General features: G+C 36.5%; 2 protein-coding genes across 3 annotated transcripts in view; both read left to right on the top strand.

Moving 5' to 3' along the window:
* The window catches only part of LOC116163129 (toll-like receptor 6), a 112,759-nt gene that overhangs the window by 16,185 nt on the left and 70,396 nt on the right, over nt 1–26,178 (top strand). The gene's annotated exons all lie outside the window — the stretch shown is intronic.
* On the top strand, nt 16,177–17,862 carry LOC116163130 (putative nuclease HARBI1). 2 transcript variants are annotated; one of them, XM_031476979.1, is made up of 3 exons: nt 16,177–16,387; nt 16,444–16,559; nt 17,526–17,862. In XM_031476979.1, the coding sequence occupies exons 1-3, from the start codon at nt 16,258–16,260 to the stop codon at nt 17,550–17,552; spliced, it is 273 nt and encodes a 90-aa protein (XP_031332839.1). In that variant the 5' UTR covers nt 16,177–16,257; the 3' UTR covers nt 17,553–17,862. The 2 variants fall into 2 exon arrangements, with proteins under 2 accessions (XP_031332839.1, XP_031332838.1); XM_031476978.1 differs by having other exon boundaries at nt 16,444–17,862.

The following is a 26,178-nucleotide window of genomic DNA, read 5'->3' as shown; positions in this document are numbered from 1 at the left end:
CGTGTTTTTCCTGCATCGCTTAGTCTGAACGCCGAGTCATTCCGGGAGTTCATAATTTATGAATTTTACCAGAACGTTATGATCCGATTATAATAGCCATTGAACATTCGGGTATAAAAATCAACTCAGAAGCCAATAAAACAAAATTACTCAATGATGTGAAACGGTGAAAGCTACTCTCGAAGCTACTGATCTGAGAAATCAAAAATGCGCTGAAGTCTATAGTGATGGCCCATCAGAGACTTTTTTTGAACTTGTTTGATGTACGGGATATACGACATGGTAAAATCAATTAATAGTCAATGAAGCAACAATGTTTCTGCAAATTGAGACAGTGAGGTTATATCGATTCAACATGATCGCTGTATTACTACATTAATGTTTGAACACTCAATAGTGAAATTATGAAACTGGAATGTTCTCGAATTACATATACCTACTACGAATATTCAAATCTGCTTAGTGCTTAGTATAGATGTTTTCTTGGTATTTAAATTAGAATACAACATTTTTAACGCATTTTGCATAGAACCCCCACTTTTGAAAATGGGTCAGAAAGACGGACGGTATGTGGTAGCAAACGGTTCTTTTCCTTGAGACCTTTAATTAGAATACCATGAAAGATCAAATTAATTTCCTTTTTTTTTTAATTCTTAAAAAAATGCGCTAAAAATGGGAACAAAAAATGAGCAGTAAAAGAATATGAAACGCCTGATGAAACGTTAACTTTCATTAGTAAAAGGAACCGAAAAAATTGCAGAAAATAAAATGCAAAAAAATCTTTAAGAGAAGAGAATCTGACAAACTTACCATTTACAAATTGTAGGGATTTTTGCTCGGATTTTTGTAGATTTTGTTAGTTATGTTTGGCACAAACTGTAATTAACAGGTAGGCTTCCATTGACATGCGCCAAGGATAGTGGAACCCGTTTTTTGAAAGAATTTTCTGCTCTCTCTCTTTCAGTTCTGCACATAGTGCAACGTTGTCACCGATTGTCACTCTATCGTTTAGCCAGTTGCGCTTTTTTGCCTACAATAATCACGGTGATATGAGAAATAAGAGTCAACGTTCTCACGGTACCTACTTAATTTTTCAAAATTCAATTTTTGTTCGTCGTGCAGTTTTAGACCGATTTCCTTGGTGAACTCATTGGTTCTCTATGAGAGCATTAATAAAATTAGCCTTAAAAAATCCCCGACCCAAAGTTTATTTACATGTTCAAAGATTCGAATGTTGATCCACTAAGGTTTTACGTGCACGTACTGCGGAAATAGGGAGTATTTGAAGTACTGCGCTTACGCTACTGGGTCCTGTCAGATAGTTAAGTACTGGTATGGTCTGTCGCTGTAGTACTGCGAGATACTTCAATACTTCTACCACAGTTTAAATTAACCTTTACAAATTCCTCTGCCTTCAGTGCGTCTGAATTCACTTTTAAGATGATCTGCGCATGCACAAGCTCAACCAGGGCGCATTTGTGTATGTTAAAGTAAATTTTAATTTATGCATTAACTTTCCCATATGTGCCCACCTACGGATCGCGATTGTACCAGCGATTAAAACCAGAAAGAAAATAGTTAAGTCACTTTTGAGCAAGAGGCGAAGAGTGCAATTTCAAATTTGTTTTTTCGATTATAATAGCCCTTATGGACAATTTCATGCCTTAACGAGAATATACAAACATGAAATAATTTTTAATTCCTGATCGAATGACATTAATACCAAGTAAGTACCAAGTAAGTGGTGTAGTTCCGGAGCTTTGTGACACAGACAGACGACAGACAGACATCAAGACCGAAAAAGTGCACTTTTTATTTTTTGAGAGTGAAAGTGCACTAAAAAGTATGGATAAACCTCGAGATAAACTGAAATATCAGAAGTTTTTTTAAATCGTAGTTTTAGTTCTGGGCTAATCTCAGTTACTTTGGAGTATTTGTGAAACGGTGATGAATATAAATCATATGGATTACTAATGATATGAAGGCGCTTTAGAAGAGAAACGAAGGGAATTATGGATATTTCTTTTAACGTGCTTAACTGGTGCTGCTGTTGTACAACCAAATTGTACACGGTTTTAGATAAATTTCAGAATTTTTCTCTTTCATTTAGGCACAAAATAAAAGTTTTAGCCACGTGGCGCCAACGTGACCTCACATTTTTTTTGACATCACCAATGGATATATTTCTTGCAGACGTCTCAATCGCCCTTTGTGAGTACCCTCTTCCGACAATCCGTTCTTGAGGTGTAAGGGAATATACTCACTGATCCCAAAAAAGAGTCGCACGGGAAAGTTATAGTTTGTACAAACCAACTTATTTCGATGAGACCTTCCATTAGAATACCATGAAGGGTAGAGTATGTGTTTACCCCCCCCCCCCTCCCATTTTCTAAAGTTTAACTTGGCACCACTAAAGGCATGCGTATGCAAAATCTGAAACCAATTGGTTGTCGTATGTAAAAGGTATGCACGTTTTACTTTCAAAAACAGCATCTCAGGAAATAACTCGTGGGGGGGGGGGGCTCCTTTTAGACAGCGAAATTTGATGGCCGTCTGGCACACCTTCAAGGTATAGGCTACCTACTGCACAAAATTCCAGGACCACTTCCCTAGAAGAAGTTCGTATCAACGGCAGAAGTGGGTCCGGACGGACGGACGGACAAAACGTAAACAATAGCACATTTGTTTTAATTCTTAAAAAATGCGCTAGAAATAATAGTCTACTCCGGTCTACTCTGTAACGAGTTCTGTTATAATTCTTTGATGAATGAATGAGAGGGGGTGCATATGTGTGTGGTATTGTATTAGGCAGTTTTGCCTCCGTCAGTAAGATCTTGTGGAGGGCTACCACATTTCCTTTGTCGGTATCCACTTCCGATGTCCCGTTCACCCACAATTCGCGCTTGAAGTTTTGATTCCACCACCAATAAGATCTTGTCGGGGGCAACTACATTCCATTTGTCGTTACCAACTTCCCAAGTCCCGTTTACCCGGAATTTGCGTTTGAAGTTTTGATTCCACCATCAGTAAGATCTTGTCGGAGGCAACCACATTCCCTTGGTCGATACCCACTTCCTACGATCCGTTCACGCACAATTCGCATTTTCGACGATTTCGCTCGACAAAATAAGGAGCACTCAATTTTGGGGCACTTCTCATAGCTCGCGTTTCTATTTGGCGATACGAGGCAGATAGACCGTGATTCGATTATACAGGGTTCCTATAGATGATTCCTCGGGTTTCAAAATCTTATATTTGCTAGGATTGCACTGAGAACAATCATTGACACATCAAAGGAAGCAGAAACTCTCACAGTTTACTCCCGAAATTCCAATGTTTGATGTGTGCCCCATTTGTCACACGACACACGACTAAGTGTGGTGTCACACTATGCGTTTTTACCGCTCCCGCTAAAACGGATGCGGTTTGACAGGATGAGATCTACTTGTCACACTATTCCGGTTTAACGGGATGCGTTTTTGCTATATTTTGGCAGTCTAAGTAGTGTCATGTCTCAATTATTGTTAAAGATGGTTTGTGCGCTTGAGGCGGAGGGGCTATTGCGAAAGCAGATATATTGTCAATATTAGATTGATCCTTTTAATTCAGGACGAGAATCTAATAATAGGTTCGCGAAGATTTATGAAAAAATTCGAATGAACAAGAAAAATTTTTTTGTATATTACCGAATGTCCAAAAATTCAATTTCTACCCATGATTTCTCCCTACAGCTTTTATCTACATACTCTTTAGATTGTTTTTCCCACAGTGCAGTTTTTGCATGCACGCACTCGATGAATAAACCGACATCAAAGATTGTAAACCTAACAAAACACCCGGTTGCAACGCTCAGTGTGACAACTGATGACGACCAACGTGCAACAACACGTGGTTTCATGTCATTGGGGTTGTCATGTCATCCTGCGCAGCGGCAGCAGGATGCGGTTGCATCCGGTTGGTGCGGCGAAAACGCATATATGTGACTAGTACCATTTAATAAAGTGTGATATTATCATCCCGTCAAACAGGAGCGTTTTAGAGGGAACGGTAAAAACGCATAGTGTGACACCACACTAACGTTCCAGCTCATACCACGCGTATTGTAACAATCATGCCCATATTGTCTATTGTTATTACAGCAGCACCGATGCGTCTCTTAAGTTCATGAAGTGTTCTTGTCAATGGGATAAATACAAACAATAAATTTCACATAGTCTCAAGGGCAGGAATCACAAGTCGTCAGATCGGCAGATCGGGGGGCCATGCGAACAGAACGCAGTCATTTGAATTGGAACGCCCGCGAGGTGGAAGTTTAGTGACTTCTTTCTTTAGAGGCATGTTTATGTAACCCCACAGACACAGAATACTTGACGAACTTAGGAGACGTCAGTGATGCTTTGGTATAACAATTGACATGGATAGGTTACAAAATGTGTGGCTACTAAGTGATTTACGAATAGGTTCCTTGGTATATTTTCCAATTAAATGACGCGCAAATAGCGGAGACGAAATGGCGACAGATTTACCTCTGCAAAGTTCGCAAGAAATTCGTCTTACATACGTCGCCTTTAGATTTGATGATTCAAGTACACTTTCCACGCCCAATTTTGAGCGAATTAATGCGTTCCGATTCTAGCACTGTGCGGGAGACCAAATGAGGACGATTTTCGAAAGACGCGGCCAGCCCATCGCCATTTTATCCTTCTTACCTCCTCCATGATGCCCCTGCCTTTCGCTTTATGTCTTATCTCGGTGTTTCTGATTTTGTCTATTAGTGACGTTATATTTTCTAGCCTATGCGAAGGAAAAAAAATAATTTTTCAGTTACCTGCGACTGTTTTTATACTAGACGACGTCTACACACCGGTAATGTGCAAGTGTCGTATTTCTTTCAGAGATTTGTTTTTTTACGAATTCATATATTTGATCATGGGTAATCTATACTTATAGGATTATTGGATAATCGAGGACCAATTGATTTAAGTGCATTGTTGGCAATTCCGCCGCACGATACATATTAGCGAGGTTGTTACCAGTGATGATGGACCGTCTCATGTTAAAAGTCGTTTCTCTTTATTTCACTAATTGTTCGAAAGATTAAAAATTAAATATCATATACATAAAACAAAGGTCCATTATAAATAAGATCTTATACGCTGATACGCAGTTGTACTGAGAGTATTAAGATGTCATCTATTTCACACATCCAGTGATTACCAAAGAAATGTTTAATGTATGTAATAATGTACTTGGTAGATTGTTTAGATCATAATAGTAATAACGAGTTAATGAAATAACCCATGGAAATAACCGATTGATTGAATACCACGTTAACGTGGTAAGGTTAAGGTAAGGTTAACGTTAAGATATCTGATTAGGGATCGATTTTTCACCTTACAGTTAAATTTACCTGACAGTTGATTTCGCAAGTACCAGAATAACGGAAAAGTGAAGGCCTGGTCTTACCTAAATGTGTTGTTTTCTGGCTCTACTATCCTACTAGCAAGTGTAGATATTTACAACGTAATTGAACTTAGTTTGAGATGAATTATAAAAGTGTCACTATTCTGACATACGTATTTCGGGACCGTTTTTTCGCATAAATTTATAATAAGAGCTTCAAAAGTATATAGTAACTTAATATAGCCTATCAAAATATCAGTCACAACGCAGAACTTCATTTTGATCGTATCAGTGAAACGACCGATTTTAAGATTTGTTGGCTATGCACCTTTTGTTAGCCGGAACGTTCTAATGCATATCTTTCTTCTTTTTATGACTTTTCATCCTTTGAACTTAATACAATATAAAGCAGACGAGAATAGCTGTCAAGACTATTAATTTTTTCAGGATGGTATACACGGGGTTTAAAGTATTTAAGCCGTTACATTCCAAAAGCTTTTTAGTTATAGAAATGTTTGCTATGATCCTCGAGTTAAGGGGGCTAGGGATAGAGGATAGGCAACACACAATGGTCACTGAAATTTGCAATAAAAGTCGAAACTTTTGAGTAATTTTTAAAGCCCAAATATTAATTCTAACTAGAGGTCTTATCGGAAATTGATAGAGATATAGAAAGTCATTAAATGTAGCGATTTATTTTTTTGATAAAATTATTTAAGTCGTGTATAAATGATAATCTTGAATTTACTAAGAACGCGAATACTGGCCTTAGTAAAAAAAATATTTAAAAAGTAAATCCGCACAATTTATTTAGTAACTAAGTGGATTAAAAATATATATTACGAACTGCTTCAAATTATGAAATAAAACGTAATTTTTACTCAAAAGTTTATATAAAATATAGCGACGGAAGAAATGCAATACCTTCCATACAATGACGATAGGCAACTCAGGTAGCACTTTTACCTGGAAAATATTAACACCTAATGACCATTATACTTATATACAATGGTTTATGACCCTTATTAGACCAGTAACAAAAGAATCTCAATGCCTTCCATTTATTCGTCTATTAGTACCAACGATAATTGACCGATAATTAAAAAAATATTGTACGTCAATAAATGTAATATTCAGGAGTAACAACGTTTTAATTTTTTAGACCCGTTTCATACATTTTTTTCATACATTTGATGTAGGTGTATTGTTACCTACTTATCAAAAAAGCAATTTAATAATATCGATTACATAAAAATTATGTACAATTTGGACGATGTACCTATTATAGATAAACATGACGAATTGTTTGTTGTCGGCACCTTCTTGAATCTAGCAGCTCTGTTAAAAAACTGTTCATAAAAAAATTGATAATCTTGTGTCTTACATACTTTAGGTGACAAATCTCAACGAAAATTTCAACTAGCAATTTTGTCCACCAATGAAATGCGGATTTCGTGTCACATTTCCATGGCAACCAAGGAATTTATCGTCAATTTTTTGATGTAAAAAGGTAATAATGTTTTGACATAAAACGTCACTTTTTCGTTGAGGGTCACTACGGTGTGAAATTTTCTTACCGAATACCACAGTGCTTGAATAGAATTTTTTTCTTGCTCACGAATATTTTGCGAAAGTTCAAATATTTGTGAGCTCGAAAAGTTTCCGGAAATAGCAAGCACTATTACAAGTGATAATTTTTTATTTCAGCATGTCGTTAGTAAAAAATTGTCAAAGTCCTCGTGTGAGATCTTGTCGAAGCTACCACATTCCCTTCGTCGGTACTCGCGTCCGACGTCCCGTGCATCTCCAATTTGCGTTTGAAGTTTTACTCCACCATCAGTAAGATCTTGGTGGGAGTCACCACATTCCCTTTCTCGGTACCCACTTCCGACGTCTCGCTCACCCGCAATTCGAGTTTAAAGTTTTTACTCACCATCAGATTGTTTTCAAAATGGTGCCGTTGGAAAGATCTTGTAAACGGACACAATAACTGCGTGGCGAAAATTTGTTTTTTTCCTTGGTTAACCTCATTTTACAAGGCGCACGTCTGCGAGGGGTAGTTGACTTAGGAATTGGGTACCGACAAAGGGAATGTGTTAGCTTGCGATAAGATCTTTTTGATGGTGGCTAATACAATACTGATCTGCCACACAAAAATGCGCTGATCTCTCTTCGATCCCACACGAGGACTTTGATAATTTTTTAATCTATACCTATGCATTTGATAATTCCACTGTAGGTTTGACGGCTAGCCAAATAAACTATTTTCGTAAACCATCAGGCGAATGGCGTGTTGGAATTGGAAAATTTCCGAAAATCTATTAAAACATTTTTTGTAATGAAAAATGAGTCATTTATTTTGTTGTAAATTAGATCAGAATTCAGATATATAATTTGATAAATGGGGGAAGGTTGAAAACGCAGCAAATACCGGGCTACATTGCGGAAGCCATGCGAAATATCGAAAACTGTTCATCTAATTGAAGAAAAATACCATTCTTACATCCGCGCACCTGTGAAAATCGTTATCATAATATAAGAAATCTATGGGGCCGTAGTTTGATCGGATGTGATAATTGTTTAAATAAATTTGTGCTATGACCCACAAAAATTGAACACCAGTTTTTCTTGTTTCGGAAATTGTTCCCTTCATTACCCAAGTCCAAATCTCAAAAAGTCATTATTGTAAATCCCTATATAGGAAGTAAGTAGGAATGATATCTTAGAAAGTAATACATTAGTAATATTTTTATATAGGTATGTAGAGCTTTCAGCTTTGATTTCCTATTCTATATTCAAAGGTTTCCAGTATTAGTAAAACTGTAAAACATCAGGAGAAAGTTAAAATTCCATAAATCAGTTACTTTTGTTGAATAGCCGATAATGAGGGTCTGGAATCTGGTTTTATTGTAGGAAGATGAGGTCATTTGCAGGTAGCTTATGCCTGGTGAAACTTGTCGAATTGCACGATTGGTTGCCTATATAATTATTTGCGTAGGCGCAGCTTAAATTTTGAATGGCCTGTCCCTAGCCGCCTTAAGTTACCAGTGGTATTGCATTCTAGGCCCTTTATCATGCTAAGGATTATTGAAAGTTTTGTTTTCGACGATAACACATTAGTCAGAAATGACATATTTTCCTATTTCTCGCGTTCGCCTAAACTTTTTTTATTTCATACTTTTCTTAGGGCAACTCTGAAAGTAGCTACCTACCTATAACAATATCTCAAATTCCAAAATTTTTGTTATATTGCGAATAATATCACAGATGTAAATATAGGTAAGTATAGGTACTTATGTATGCGAGTATGTACCTAGGTACTATTAAGTAAGTAGGTATAGGTACTACGACTCGCTTATTACGGGCACGTTTTAATAAATAGTCCAGTCAAATTACGGTTTGGGCTGGATGTTGTCACTTCACTCAACGACACCAAGCGCATCCTATGTAAAAAAATTCGCTGAATCCGAAAATCAGAGTCCCCCTGGCCGGAAACTCCCGGAACATATTATTATAAACAAAAAACGAAGAAAAATTGAGAAAATGTCGTGTTTTTTCACATTATTTGACTTCGAATATCTCGTTAACTATTGCTCTGAAGGAAAAAATGAATAGAAATGAACTTGTTTAGAATAAAATTTTCTATCAGATACATCAGTTGGTCCGGAACGCTCATCTTTAACTGTTATTGTTATTTATGGAAAAATGTGAAAAAGTAGGTAATCTCCAAAATTAACACTTTGTTATTACTAAGTAAAATTCATCCGATCTTTTTGAAAATCCGCATTTAGTAACTGCTTTTCATAACAAAACAATATGACAAACCAGATCACCGTAGGTTTCATACTCATTGATTAATTAAATAAACAAGTGGAAAAAGGGATGCTTTGTCTTTCAAACTGGGGGACTACAAGAGCGTTCCCAATTTTTTTATACATAGTGGAACCCAAAAACAATCTTTTCCAATAATTGTCCCGATTATTTTTGCAAATCAACGGACTGAGGAATTTTTTTAGTTAACTAACAAATCGAATAGCTTCCGAGATTTAACAAGAAAAGTAACTCTATAATCTGCCCTTGGCACTCGGATTAATAAAAATCATTCATTTTGGTGAAATAGAAGCAAGCATGAAAAAAGTTCACGCTGTAAAGAATCGATCGGTGCGACCCGATTTGCAAAATCATTTTTGGTTGTTTCGAAAACTGGCTTCAAAGTCAAAAGGTGATTTCTCGTGAACTATTAATCGGATTTGGACGTTTTTTTTAATGTACGGCTTTCCGAGAGCTTTACATTCGCCTATTATAGAGTTATATATTTTTTTTATATTTCGGGAGTTATTCCACTTGTTAATTAAAAAATTCTTCGGATTTTGAAAAAAAAATTGCACAGTCCTTCGATTTGCAGGAATCATCGGAACAATTATTGGAAAAGATTGTTTTAGGGTTATAATATGTATAAACGGACCAACTGTATCTTATAGAAAATTTTATTCTAAACAAGTTCATTTCTATTCATTTTTTCCCTCAGAGCAATAGTTAACGAGATATTCGCAGTCAAATGTGAAAAAACATGACATTTTCCCATTTTTTTTTGTTTTTTGTTTATAACAATATGTTCCGGGCGTTTCCGGCCGAGGGGAGCTATGATTTTCGGATTCAGCGGATTTTTTTACATAGAATACGCTTGGTTTCGTTGAGTGAAATGACAACATCCAGTTTATACTACTTTTAGAGCTCATTTTAATGGACTAAAAGTGTTTTTCACCAAATAAGAAAAAATAAAGAAATGTTCATTTTCCCGAAGCTTGTTTTTTGGTATATCTTTGGTTATCTTTTGTGCATCACTTAAATAGGGTATATGGTATCGGATTTTTAAAACATAAAGAAATTTACCACCTAAAGAAATTGCCTGCTGATACGAAACTGAAATTAATCTAAGCATTAATATATCCAATTATTATAGAATAGGTACTGCAGTATTGTGTATTACAATGCCCAATGAGAAGAAATTTAACTATATGCTCGCTGTGTTTCTGTATAGATTAATGACATGCCTACCTGATTACCTCGTAGAGTATTTTATAAGACGTTCCGAGGAACATGCCGTAAATCTACGAATGGATACATTTACAATCCCCAAAATACAACACGAGCAAATTTAGGGGCAGTTTTGTATAGGTATAATGCAGTTTCAATGTTAAATATAATTCATCCATACTTAGATCGACCACTTGAAAAATTTAAAAATATTATATTAAGCATACAAATTTAATTTTTTAATGGTTATGTGTTGTACTTGTTTTACACCAAAATGTTCTTTTCTTATAAACCCGAATACTGTATTGTATGTAATTATGAATTATTATTATTTTTTTTTAATTTCTCACTTTTGTGGAGTTACATCAATGGACGGGTGTGAACACCAAGTACCACTGATGCCTATTGTTATTTTATTGCCAGTGTAGGAAAGATCTATATTACATGTTTTGAGGATAACGGATTTTTGTGCTAGTGTGTGTGTGCGTGGTGGTAGTTGTAGTGTTTGTAGATTTGGTGTAAATGTGATGTGTGTGAGACCTGTAACAGATATATAATAAAGGGAAGTATTAAAACTTTATCCTGTTTCCATATTCTTTGGACTTCTTGCGCGAGGGGTGTATATTTTTCAATTTTTTCTTGGTGTTTTTATGAATATTGTCGTCGTTTGGTATGCTGATGTCGATTAGGTATGTTGTTTTGTTATGCTTGTCTGTGTATATGATGTCTGGGCGATTTGTGTGTAATTGTTTTGTCAGTGTGTATGGTTCGATCCCAATATATTTTTATGTCTTGGTTTTCTATGACTGTTGGTGTGTATGTGTAGTAGGGTTGTGTGTCAATATTGGTGTTGTGTTTCTGTATTAGTGCCTGGTGTATTATGCCTGCTACAAGATTGTGTCTGTTTGTATACTCCTTTCCTGCTAGTATTTTACAACCACTGGTGATGTGATCTATTGTCTCTTTGCCTATGTGACATTTTCTGCAGTTGTCGTTTTCCATGTCTTCTTTTAGAATATATTTCCTGTAGTTTCGTGTTGCTATAACTTGGTCTTGAATTGCGATTAGAAAACCTTCTGTTTCTGGTTGTATGATCCCGTCTTGTAGCCATTTGTAACTTTGTAGCGTGTTGATGAGTTCGTCTTGTACTATGTGTGGGTGTCTACCGTGTAGTTGTTTGTGCAACCATTGTTCCTTTTTGTCTTGTGTTGTTTGATAGTGTGGATGAGTGATGTTTGTGTCGTGAAGGTTGAGGGGTGTGTAGCCTTTGTCTGCTCGTATAATTGCTGCATGAATGAGGTGTTCTTGATTGTGAAAGTATTGTCTTAAGTGTTGTATTTGTGTTGAGTGTAGTTCTGCTATATCTATTAAACCTCTTCCTCCTTCTCGTCTGCTGATGGTGATGCGCTCTTTTGCTGAGTTAGGATGTAGTTTTCTGTGTTTAGTGAGTTGTGCTCGTGTTAAGATGTTTGTTTTCCAGGTCTGTATCTGTCCATTTTATAATTCCAAACGAGTACGTAAGAATAGGGATGGCGTATGTGTTTATAGCTTTGAACAGGTTTTTTGAATTAAGCCCTGTTTTTAGGATTTGATTGAGTCTTTTCCTGTATTCATCCTTTAGTTGTTTGATTAATGTGTGTTTAATGGTTGTGCTTTGATTTATGCCTAAATATTTGTATGTTTCATTTATCTGCATGTTTGTTAGTATTTCGTTGTTTAAAGTTTCTGGTTCGCTTTGTTCAGTTAGTTTCCCTCTTTCTATGTGCATTGTTTATTATTATTATTATATGGAGGATTAAAATACTTAACTATTAAAATGACTAGGCTGGGATTATTGTTCATAATAACCTCTACCAACTCCATATTTTCGTTGACGGCACTTGGAAGACGACATAATTACAATTTTATTCTACGATATAAATTCCTTCAGTACAAAGGCCAACATTTATGCCCTTAAAGTAAGGATCGTAAGGATTCGCAAATTCTGAGTACGGCGATATTAAATTGATTTTATGTCTACTCTGTTGTATAAATCGGAAAAGGTCATTAACAGAAGTGATGCGTAGTATTGGGTTTAACTTGTCGCAACGCTAATTCCAAATCGCTGGTGTGACCATTTTTATCTGCCTTAACTACAAAGTACTCTGTCTACGAGAGCATCAACTCTGTCAAGCAACAAACATTATGAAATAATTTCAATTTGGAATCAACTTTCAATCATTGTTTTTTCTAAAACTGTGGTCCTCTTTATTATATCGATATTTCACATTTTCATGGAAACCATAAATATAATAATAAAAACATGACATCACGTTTTGCTAATGTCTGTAGAATATTGGAGAACGTTTTTAAGGCATGGTTCTGAAATTTATATTTATTACACACAAACGCATTACTGAAAATTATTATAGTTATTCAAAACGCCGGTTTTCTTTCGTTTGTATGCCGCAGAAACTTTAAAGCAAATTTTAATGACCTTTAAAGAGCGTTTCATTCCCCGTTTTGAAACGAATCCCATAAACTTTTCACTGTTTGATTAACTCGACTTGTATGCGTGTGTCCCATGCATGATAATATCCTTATCTGTGTCATACAGCCATTTTACATTGCAAAAACTGTAGTCTCGACAGAAATTTAAATTTTACTAAATCCATAATGTTCTGGATATTTTATATCCATTTTGCTTTCCAATTCAGATTGCCGCAAATGGAATGAACTGAAATTCGCAGAAATTTTATTCCCATCTAAGTGAAGATTTTTAAACATGTAGGCAAGCATGCGAAAATTAGACCTACACTAAAGTTTATGTTTCACAAGTAGCGTTCATGATGAATGAAGATCGTTTAACCGTCGAAAGGGTATGGTAATAAAAAGGACGTGAGGTGAAACTGGATTACACCCTGAAGGGCACACAATGGCGGTCGTTAGCAAACGATCATATTTGACTATCAGGACTGGCAGGACACACAAATGGAAGTAGAGCAAATGACGCCAGCTTTGATCGTAAAAACTGTAGTTAGCTATTCTTTTGGAGATTGTATAGCCCTCCCTATAAAACAACTTGGGCAATTTTCGCTCTCTATATTATCCAACCTTCAATAGAGTTTTCGAGCTTTACGGCTCATGGGAATGCATGGTTTGCAATTGAAACTCTTAGGTGGAATTAAATTAGAAACTGAAACCATTATCGGAACGCGCGAAAGGTTCGATGATGTTAAGTACTTCCACAACAAGATGAAAGAAATTGAAGGGATATTATTATTTCCGGTTTATTTTAATAGGACATTGGAATTGGGCGTGCTCTGTGATGTTTTCCACCTCTATAAAGGAGGGGGCGATGCTCTCTAATTATAATTTCTAAATAGCTGCATCACATGACTATATAATCAAACGAAAATTTTAATTAAGTGCAAATTAAACCACTATTTTATGCCTCGTTGAGTTATATGGTTATATCTATCTAGCTTTGTTAAATCATGTTTCTAAATGTAGGTAATTTATTTTAAGCTATAGAAATAGGGACTGCGTGTTTTCAAAAATATTGGTCAAAGAAAAGCGATTACATTTTCACCTATTCAAGGTCAGCATTTCATTTAAGAGATGAAAAATGTTGAACTGTAAGCGCACGAAATAACACCGCATCATTTACAAGATTAGGTACAAATAACTTTTCTGGTGAAAAACAAAAACAGCAGTAAACACGAGACGACATCTTTGTCAATTATAAAGCAATGAATTTTAGTTTTGGGAAGAGGCCAGAAATGTTTTTTGCTTTAATATGCAAGTCGTGTGACAAATTATAAGGTGGTCTTGAGCTCACACGTCACGCTGTAATATTGTACAGCATCGTTTGAGCATAAATTCCGTTAGCTAAGTGCAATTTATTGTTTTGTGAGGAGGCGGTCCATTTTTTGTCATTTGTTCCATTACCTAATTCATAATTGAAATTCCGATTGTTTTTGTTTGTAATTAAAACGATATGCGAAGAAAGCACATCATTAAAATAAATTTGTTCCTTGATTGACAATTGGAGTTTGTACCTATTTCTATTACTGTTAATTCAAACGTAATGCATAATTGGTGTAGCAGGTAATTCACATAACCAGTACCCTCGCCAGTACCTAACACAAATAAGGTAACAAAATGTGTTGACTAATTCAGAATTAGCAAAACACTTACATTTGGCGAGTAGGTACTTAATGTTCTTAAATATATTGTATGATGTTATGTTATGAGGTTATTCAGCAATGGTTAATATACCGAAGATCACCTTTTTTTAAAGAGGCCATGCGAATGAAGCAATTCAATCCCGATTTCAATCTTGAATGTACAAGTAGGTATTGTTGTTGCTTGTTGCTATAGGTAGTGGTAAAATTCGAAAAGTCAATACAATTAATTTATCTGTGAATCACTCAAAAAATCAAGATTTATGAAATCTTTGCTACACTGTCCCCCTCTTAAAACTGTTGCGTTTCGTAACACGGACGACGGTTGTAGCAAAGACACAGGCCCGGGCAATTCATGTTCTACTACGCGAACTTCGACGCGAACTTAAGTGCGGTACTTGCACGACGCCATCCTCGTGCATCTTCCATTCTTGAAGAAAAAGCAATTCACCGGTTCCTGGACAACACAAAGACGTGCCCTTTGAGTTGCAGAGTAATGCACTGTACATTCTACCAAAGTGGACGGTTTCACATGCACCACATTCGTAGCTTCTGGAGGTTCCTGGCAAACTGCATATTTTCTTCACCATTCCTTCACATTCTGTTTGCAATTTACTCAGTAGAATCCTTCCCACACATTAACCAGGTTTTTGTCACTCTCCGATATACCTACCATCATGTATCTGTCGTAATACTTCAGACGCGCTTCGGCATCACTAGCTGTACATGGGGGGTGGTGCCATCATCATTTTTTCTTAAGTAGACCATGTTCCAACCTTAACGAGCCCCACTGAATCCGTACGCCATTAAAACTAGACCGTATCGAGATACCTCTTCCAAGGTTTGCCTTTTCTCTTCCATTTTCCATTATAAATTTGTAATCTGACTTAAATCACTGTAATTTTCTTGAGCTGTATGGAGTTCTTGGTGTGCCCAACTGTCATTCACAAGTGCAGTGCATCTTGCGTGTTGTTCTTCATATTTGTGCTCTAATTGTGAGCAGTGGCGAGATCCTCAGGTTATGGTCTTCTAGATAAGGCATCGGCATTAGATGGTTACGTCCCGCGCGGTGTTCTGTTGCGAAGTCTTACTCTTGCAATCTTTCCAATCATCTAGAGCCACTTGACCTTCTGATATCTTAAATTGTAACAACCATTGCAATGCGGCATAATTGTCGGCCTTTACAAAAAATTGCTGGCCGTGTCCAACACGAGTCTCCTCTTCTGGGACAGCTGACCATCGGAGCCCTAAGTTTGTTTGAGATCTTCAAAAGCCCAGGTACGTGTCCATGTGAGAGTTTTTCTGATAGTAACTCTCGATAGCTGCTCTCAGGTGTATGTCCACGTGAGATCACTCTCAGGAATTTTTGCTATCCGACAGTACTTGAGAGCAACTGTCGGATAGTCCTCGCACAATCTACTCTCAGAATCGTGTCCACATGATCAGTTTTCGCGTGACTCTCAGGATGAACAGTAATAAAGAAAAACTTGCTGCTCTTATTATTTATAAAAAGAAAAGAGAAATGGCGAAAGTGGGAAAAAAGTGCTGGGTTAAGCCCTGGATCGAACGTAGAGCAAAACACGGTGCTTGTTCTACATTAATAGCCGAGCTCCATATTGAAGATGCCCAGCAATTTTGAAATTTTGTTCGCATGAGTGCAGTTCAAGTTCAATTCTTAATAAATTTAATAGGGCCTCAAATTGTTAAACAAGACACAATAATGCGTTCGGCGATACCCGTTTATGAACGAGTTATGGTTACCCTTCGATTTCTAGCAACAGGTAAGTACCGATGTATACATATCACTACGTAGAATCAATGAAAATTCATTTTGTAGGCGATTCTTACAGCAGCCTTCAATATCTATTTCGGATTCCAGTTTGCACAATTGGCAGAATTGTAAAGGAAGTAACTGTGGCAATTTATGAAATGCTGAAGGAGTCTTACTTAAAGGTATAAGTTTATATTAAATGTTTAGGCTTTTATTCAAGAAGTTTAATACAAAAATCCAATAATTCACAATTCAGTAAATGTTTTAAATAAACCTGCACATGATGAACTGTCTTCGTGTGCCGGTGATGTTGGCAATGATGCTGATGACGTGGAAGGCGTTCCATACATGTGCATATCGTATTCATCGACGATCTCATTAACGGACCTTCTAATTGCACTTTTAAGTTTTCGTTTAAGAAAATCATTTGTAATCCCTTTCAACTCCATCGCGACATATTGCCCGAAAATCTCATCCTCATCTGGAGGTTTTTGCAGGGTTTGTATTGCTGATCGAAACAGTTGGTCATCAACATCTGTTTTCTCACGTTTCCGCTTCTTTTGTTTATTTTCAATTGTAATGTTGGTATTTTCGTTTCCAACAACATTTATTTCCTCATCAAGTTGTGATTCAATCTGGAACAAAAGAAAAAAGAAAACGACATCATTTTATTTTCAACTAAATTTTTCATTTAAATTTTTTTTTCAGTTTCCAAACACAAAAAATGAGTGGTTGTGCATAGCTAATTCATTCCACTCCCGATGGAATTTTCCACACTGCGTAGGAGCAGTTGATGGAAAACATGTTTCTATACAAAATCCGCATAACTCTGGCAGTCATTATTTTAACTACAAGGGAACTTATAGTATTATTCTATTGGCCGTTGCTGATGCAAGTTATAAACTAATATACTTTGACGTTGGATGTAATGGAAGAATTTCGGATGGTGGGGTATTCCAAAATAGTTCTTTGCATCAAGGACTTGAAGATGGAAGTATTGAATTACCCGAGCCTACACCTCTCCCTGGTAGAACTGATCCTGTTCCATACTGTTTTTTTGGCGACGATGCTTTTGCTATGAAACCGTACATGTTGAAGCCGTATCCTTATCAGAATCAACCAGCTCCTAATCGTATTTTTAATTACAGACTGTCGAGAGCTCGACGAATAATTGAAAATGTATTTGGTATAATGGCCAATAAATTTCGAGTTTTGCGAAAACCTATTGCGCTTGCCCCAGAGACAGTTTCAACAACCGTGCAAGCAATCTGCGCACTCCATAATTATTTATTGTCAGACAAAACTTTGAAAGGCAACTATATACATCAAGATTTGATTGATACAGAAAATACTGAAACGCATACTCTAATACCAGGTTCCTGGAGAGATGAAATTCCCAATAACTCATACTTTCCATTGCAAAAAGGAAAGTGAAATAATTGTACGCTTTCACAGAAACTAGTGAGAGATGAATTTAAAGAATACTTTATGACCCCTTCAGGTGAAGTAGATTGGCAATATCAACATATTTAATAAAATGTATTTTAATTTGTAGATGTTGATAATCATAATAAATATGAATATTAAAAAAGAACGTGTCTCACTTACCTCTTTGACTGGCTGTGTCTCAATGGATGAGCGAGTCTCACTTCTGTTTGATTCAGTTTGATTTGGTATCAGAGTAGGAATCAAAAACTTTAACACAGTAAAATAAGGCCAATTTGTAGTATAATTTTCATCGGTACCTGCGCCACTTTTTTTCTTCTTCATTTTTTTCAATTCTTGGGAAACTTGTATAAACCAATTCAGAAATAAATTATATCAAACAGAGGAATCATTATTATAAACTTACCTGATTTCTTAAATTGTGTAATTTCCTCTGAATTTCTTCCGCACTACAACTAAATTGGATAGCAAATTCTCTCAGGAGTGCCTGTTTTTTCTCTCGATTTCTGTACTCTGTACATCGAGTATTCCATAACATCTCATTTTCTTCGTAGCACTGTATCAATTCCAACACTTCGTCTTTACTCCAGTTTTTCGACATGTTAACTTGACAGCACTCTCAACTATACGAAATTGTTTCGACTTCTGCGAGTCCACTATCGAGAGGCGGTCGGTTCCACTTCCACGTACTCTAGATATCGCTGCGAGTTACTGTCGGATAGTAACGTATCGCTCGCAGCGAGTAGCTCTCAAATCGTTGTCCACTTGAGAGCAAAGCTCTCGAGAGCGACTCTCGAGAGTTTTACTCTCACATGGACACGTACATATTCATAATTCCATTCGAAGTCTTTGTGTTCCTCTGTTAACTTAGTCAACGGCTTTGCAATTTCGATAAATCCACGAAAAATTCGCCGGTAGTAGTGCACAGGCGCAGAAAACTCAGTCAAAACTGTATTTTGTGTTTATGTTTTGAATGGAGTCATTCTTGTACTGGACGAATTTTGTCAGGATCCACTGTCACTCTATTTTCTGAAACCCGACGGCCAAGCTATTTTACTTACTGTTCGGAAAATGTCCTCTCAAGACTAGTTCCATTACATCTGTCAAACGTTGCGGGGTTGTTACACAATCCAAAGGGCATGGTAGTAATTTTCCATAAACCCGACCCTATGCTAAAGGCTGTCTTCTCGCGATGTTTAAGATCCAAACCAACTTGCCAGTAGCGGCTTTTCATTTCTAAGGAGGAAAACCATAATCCGTAAGCGTATCTAGGGTGTCATCTTTTCGGGGCAACGGGTAACTTTCCTTCTTTGTTACGTTGTTCAGTTGCCTAGAATCTTCTTGTCTATAATCTTCTTCACTAACACCACAGGTGAAGTCCAAGGGCTACTGGATGGTTCAATTATTCCTTAACTAACCATGTCGCTGATCTTCTCAGTTTCGTGAAGTGTAACCCATGGTAGTCTTCTCGGATATTGCTTAATAGGTTGGGCATTTCCTGTGCCTATTTTATGGGTTACTATATTGCTTCGGCCGGCAAGTTCTTTCTTCGAATTAAACACATCTTGGTAGTGGCAAATTAACCTTTCAGCATGGCCCTTTTGGCTTGTTGTCTTGCATGAGGCTGCGATCATTGCTTGAAGCCTTCCTGGGTATTCCAGTGTCATCACCCTTGGCTGTATTCACACAACGCTCTATTGCAGCAATAAGTCCCAATCTCAGTGCTCTTCTTTACTTATTTGTTTATTATCCCTCTCTTGATCTAGACCCTCGACAGGCTTGCGCTCAATTACAGAGTGACCCGCATAATGATTTTTATGGGGAGTGAGTTCCAATTCATCAGTCGAACATGAGTTATAGTTGTTTAGCATGTACTAGCACCTTGCCAATCAAAATTCCACGACCCATATTAGCATAATTGCACACCAAAGCAGTTTTCCCGGTATCGACCTTCAGGCATAACAATGTCGGCCGATATCGGTATATCGGTCAGAAATCCCATATCGGTCGATCCCTAGGGATGTGCAAAGGTAAGTTTGTGATTATGAACGTCTGTCTTTAGCAAGGTTGTTCTTATAGCTTCTACAAGATCATGTAATGAGACACTACGTCAAATGCTATACCTAAATCTGTCTATATGACATTATCGGAACCGCAAATAAGCTTTTGGTTGTATTGCCATTGCATGAATATTTCCGCGTAGTTTTATGTAAAGCGATTTAAGTACCTATATAAGTAAGTACATACAAAATAGTTTAACACATTTTGACACAAACGCAAACAAATTGCAACAAAATCAAGCAAAAAGGGTGTGTTTCTACAGCTAATAATAATTTTTTCTCAGATTTCTGATGTGCCAAAATAAAATTTTTATGACTTGTGGGTTTCGAATAAATTACATCAACTTTCTTATTTTTTATGGACGCCATATTGCATTTTTATACCACTCGATCGAGAATTTTTTACAAAATTAGCGATAATAAAGACTTAGTATTTAATTTGGGAATCAATATTGAATTTTCGCTTTAAGGTATCTGCCCACTACACCGTACCGTATCATGACCGTAATAGGAACGTATCAGGCACGTAAAATATACGATACGGACTACTATGCCCACTAGACCGTATCATACCCGTATCATACCCGTGCGTAACGGTTATAGTGACCGTAGCATCCGCGTGTCGTATCCGTACGGTTCCCGTTGGCTCGGTTGTACTTGTAAACAAACGCGTCAGGAAGAGGGTGCGAAACGAAAAGTCGAGGGAGAATAATACTGGGCATTATTTAGACTTAGTCGATGACGAAAAAAATGTCATATGTATTTCCGTATGTTCATCATTTCTGCGCCTGCGCACACCGGTTAAGTTAAAAAAACTTACGGTGCTGATCGGTAACTAAACGGTGTAGTGGGCATAGTCTCATACTATTCCATGCAAACATAGTACATTATACAGGGTGGTGACTTGCGCAACGCATCATCGGAATTTCAATGTAAAATTCATAACATGCGATTATTGGCTCCCCAAATTATTTTAGAGCAAAAATGTATTAAGGTTTTTTGTAGAAACAAATTTTTTACGTCAATAAACCGTATTAGTTTTAAATTTTTTGCATAATAAAGACGGAATATTGGAAAAATAAAACCCCCATCTTATCAATAATCTGTGATGCCATGGAATTTTCTAAAACAAAAAGATATCCAATTATCAATTAGCAGCCGTTCGAAATGGATTTTATGATCGACTTGGTTACTGTCTTGCATTTAATGGAGACTTATTCGAACATTTATTGTAAATTGTTGTATTAGGAAACCGTTTTTAGTAATTTGGTTTTTCTTTATGTTGAATTCGCTGTTCTAAATATAATACTTTTTGATAGAATTTGATTTGTTTTATAGCAGACATTCCATGGCATGACGGATATTGGCGTAGCTTTTCTATTATAAAATTCCATGGCATCACAGATTATTGANGGGGTCAATTTTTGAGCGCTCGCAAATGGGAAACGTATACGGAACAATACGAATAGTAGTTTGTTTCAAACTTTGACAGCACGTTTCTTTGCGCGCTCTTAAAATATCCTTCGCTTTTTTGCGAGCGGTAGATAGCTGGCGTAATTTGATATTCGAATGCGTTTTGCTTTGAATATAAAGTATAGTGACCAGTTGATCGTCAATTTTAAAAATTTTATCGAAAATAGAAGAATTGATAAACATTTTGGCCATTCAAGATTTTAGATTTTTTACGTAATTTGGTTTTCCGGGAACTATAGGGTGCATAGACTGCACGCATGTGCCCATTTTTCCTCCGAAAATTGAGGATCCGGAGCATCCTGAATATTTATATATAAACCGAAATGGTTACCACTCTATTAATGTGCAGTCGGTAAGTTTAAAGAATGGAACATGAGTGGATAACGTTACAAAAATGTTGTTAGATATGTGACAGCAGCCTCAACATTCTAAATGTGAAAGCAAGGTATCCGGTAAGTAGGTACTAACGATGCATATAGATATACCTATATCAGAAAAAACTCGTTGTTGATCCATTCTCTAAATGGGGTGATGAACCATATAGGAAATAGACGACTCAATTCCTCAAAGGGGAAGGTTTTGAGGAATTGAGTTTTCCTATTTATGGAATCAATCAAGTGTCCATGGTCTTATGCAGCAATTACATCGATTAGTATTGGGTGTGTGACACATTTATTAATAAATGTAGTTCCTTACACTAATACTTATTCTTTACAGGAAATTCGGGATATCCCCTTCGCTCTTGGTTGTTAACACATTTTAATAATGTGGAACCAAACACTCCAGAAAGCCGTTACAATAATCTCCACAAAACAACAAAGGCAACAATAGAGATGTAATGGTTTGTTAAAGAAGCAATTTCGTTTTTTATTAAAGCATCGATTTCTTCATTATACCTATACTCCAGTCGACGCGCCGCTTCGCTCTAGTGAGCGGTACCCTTTATTTTTCACATATTCCACCAGCATAGTTTTTTGCTTTTCGGAATCATTTGCACCTCTCTTTTTTAAACTGTCCATTATAATAACGAGGTACAATTATATACACCTCTTTAACCATAGAACAGATGGAATGAGAATAAATACGAAATTAGATTTAATTTTGCGAAATGTCAATTTTAATTCAGGTGTTGTCAAATCTATCAATCGCATCTTTACGATGATCGTAAGTAAAGTTGCGAATAATAGAAACTGTCACTCAAAAATTGATTGTTTTCTTGACATTCGTAACTACGTACACGTAACTTTGCGTATTCGCAAAAAAACGATCGCATCTCAAAAATTGACCCCCTGGCATGTAAAATTAATACGATAACGGACTACTATGTCCTCTAGACCGTATCAACACCGTATCATATCCGTGAGTAACGGGTATAGTGACCGGAGCATCCGCGTGTCGTATCCGTACGGTTCCCGTTGGCTCGGTTGTACTTGTAAACAAACGCGTCAGGAAGAGGGTGCGAAACGAAAAGTCGAGGGAGAATACTGGGCATTATGTAGACCTAGTCGATGACGAAAAAAATGTCATATGTATTTCCGTATGTTCATCATTTCTGCGCCTGCGCACACCGGTTAAGTTAAAAAAACTTACGGTGCTGATCGGTAACTAAACGGTGTAGTGGGCATAGTCTCATACTATTCCATGCAAACATAGTACATTATATACCAAGGTAGAGAAGTCCCGTATTATTGCCTGAGCACCAAGATTACAGGCGCTTGCGCCGAGGGGTGTAAGGTGCGAAGGCAATAAGTAATAGACTTCTCTACCGTGGTATATATACTACTTTTTTCACTACTAGTACTTGAAGTCCTCTAAATTAACATATTATATTGATAAGAAAGTGAACGGTTGGACGGAATTTTTTGTTTATTAATTTAACATGTCAATCAAGTACGTGGAAGTACAAGTCAAACAGGCCGTATAGTAGGGGAGCTAACACGAAATCCACTGAACGAGAATGATCAAAATTTTAACCGATGGTGTTCCATTTTGCCCTATCGGAGTATGCTAAAATCGATCGTCTGCCGCCTCAGGTCATACGACTTAAGGCGCTGCGGGTACTTCTTGTGGTACCAATTCTGAAAGGTTGTTTTTCGAAAAAATAAGTTATATACCAAATGAAAACGTTGATAATAGCTCTTAAAAAAATATTTAAAAAAATCCCGCGCATTTGATAACTCCGTAAAAAAACAATTCTTAGTCGGTTTTTCACGAACTTTCTACGGATATAACTAGGTTACGGTGGGACGAATGAAGCTGATTTTTTTTACAGACTCATGATAGGTACTACTAATGACTTAACGGTGTTTCGTTTTTAAATTTTGTCTCTAATTACAAGATTATCTTATTAGCTTAACATTATAAGATATCTTATAATTAGAGAAAAAATTTAAAAAAGAAACACTCTCATAGTCATTGGCTGTACCTATCATTGGTCTGTAAAAAAAATCAGCTTCATTCTTCCAACGGTAACCTAGTTATATTCGTAGAAAGTTCGTGAAAAACCGACTAAGAATTGTTTTTTTACGGAGTTATCAAATGTGCGCGATTTTTTTAACTATTTTTTTAAGAGCTATTATCAACGTTTTCATTTGGTGTATAACTTATTTTCTCGAAAAACAACCTTTCAGAATTGGTACCGCAAGAAGTACCCGCAGCGCCTTAAGTCGTATGACCTGAGGCGGCAGACGATCGATTTTAGCATACTCTGATAGGGCAAAATGGAACTCCATCGGTTAAAATTTTGATCATTCTCGTTCAGTGGATTTCGTGCTAGCTCCCCTACTAGTATTTTGTCCTGTCATTGAGATATTTTCAAAATGAAATTTCATTCGAATTTTTTCAAAATGTGATAATTTTAAGTATCTAATTTCTCTGGAGATGACGGATGGTGGCAATTATTCATTTTAGAGAACTTATCTAGACGTTTATTGAGCGAAATGTGGGGTTGTAATTTCTAACAGTGACAGCGTGACAGTTCTCATTATTGGCTACTATAGTTAATAATGTCCACTTAACCACTTTGAACAACTGCCGAGAAAGCCCACTTTACAAGTGGAAAAAAGGTTAATAATCACGTCATAGGACGCTAGTAGTGAAAAACGAATGAATTTGGTTCCAATCACAATCAGCCATGGAATTATTGCGATACAACATACATAGTTAACTTTACGGCGAAAATTCAAGGTTGATTCTCAAATGAATCACTAAGTGTTTGGTATCACTGGTTTTGTAATTTTTTACTCTATTGAGTGACGTAAAAATCTAATATGGCGCCCATACCCGCGCATTTTCGAAAATGACATTTTTCGGTTTTTGACCATAACTTTTTTAGAGCTACAAGAAACTATGAAAAGGAAAATTCATCTACTTAAACTTCTGCATATTTGCCCATTTAAGCGGCTTTGTAGGTCTTACGGTTTACGAGATCCCTCGCGCGCGAGATCCCCACACTAAACATTAAAAAAACTCACCCTGTATTTACTACTTAGATTATTGCAAAACCAGAAACCAGTTTTCCAGTACTCTTGAAAACTGCACCATAACCAAGAGAAATGTAAAGATCATTATTAAATTCAACTCCTATATTTAATTTATTTCTCAAGAAAAGACCGAGGAAAAGACATTAAACCTATCACTGCATTTACTGCTGTAGGTAATTTAATTTGTAGGTAGTTATTAAATTTGGATTGTATTAACAGGATCTCGTTATGTCATTGGTTGCCTAATTAGATGCATGATTACTAATCATTGAAAGCAAAAATATAGCTCCCTGTGAACACTTAAACCACCAAACTATAGTCAAAAACGATTTTGTGCGCGTTTATATAAATGAATATATGATGAGTAGGTACCTACACTTGTAAGGGTTAGGAAACAAATTTAAGTTCCTCCTCACAGATTTAACTTTGATATTCATAACGGTAACAACAGCTTAAGTACAGCATGGCCTTTGACAGCGTAGAATATTATGTAAGTTTACGGTTTGACGAAGTAGGTAATGAACTTTTTATTTCTACAGAAGACTATAACTTGACTTTTCTCAAACATTGCATGTAATATACATCATCAAAGAGATTTGCATATTCTAATACGTATACTACTGTACCAATTTCATTTGTTGTATCTTTATATGAAATCTAATTTGTATCTTACAGTCTAGATCAAAGTTACCTTTCATCTATGCGCAGTACCTATTGTGTAAATCTTGTTGATAAAAACAACTGTACCTCAAGCTCAAATTATTAACAGACGACTAAATTTGAACGACACAAACCTGAGTAAGGACAAATACTTTAAAACTTAACAATGCGATCAGAAATTTGAAAGATTTCCTTAAATCTCTCTAACTTGAAAGGACTTATTTGTCTATTGTGTGCGATAAACCGAGGTCGTGCATTAGATTGAAAATTGAGTTTATTGTGAATGTTAGTTTTGTCATTGTGATTTTCGGGTTCTGAATAGATAGAGGGTATTGTGTATAATTTTTTACCTGGCGGTGCCATTTAAGTATGGGACAATCTGCCATCGAAATATAAGATTACCTAGGCTATAATGTGATTTTACATTCGCGTGCACGTCCATTATAGCGCAATCCAGGAGAGTAAATGAGATCAGTTTTGTCAGTAGAGAAATGTGTTGGCGGTTTTGGTGTCGGGAAAATGACAGGGAAGCAGCCGTAATATGTTGAATTGGATCTAACTATACACTACCGCAGATTCCGGTCTGTCGTGCAAGATCTATAGGGTGGAATCATGCTTTGTTACTACACAGTCGACCCCTTAAACTTTGCGTTTCTTAGATGAACGTTATCTCTATAAAT

Source organism: Photinus pyralis, unplaced genomic scaffold, assembly GCF_008802855.1.
Source record: "Photinus pyralis isolate 1611_PpyrPB1 unplaced genomic scaffold, Ppyr1.3 Ppyr1.4_LG2, whole genome shotgun sequence".
Lineage (NCBI taxonomy): Eukaryota > Metazoa > Arthropoda > Insecta > Coleoptera > Lampyridae > Photinus > Photinus pyralis.
This window is presented reverse-complemented; position numbering and strand designations above follow the sequence as displayed.

Bases quoted from the DNA above. Each gene is read 5' to 3' on its own strand.
- LOC116163130 (XM_031476978.1), top strand. From the start codon at position 16,726: ATGTGCATATCGTATTCATCGACGATCTCATTAACGGACCTTCTAATT.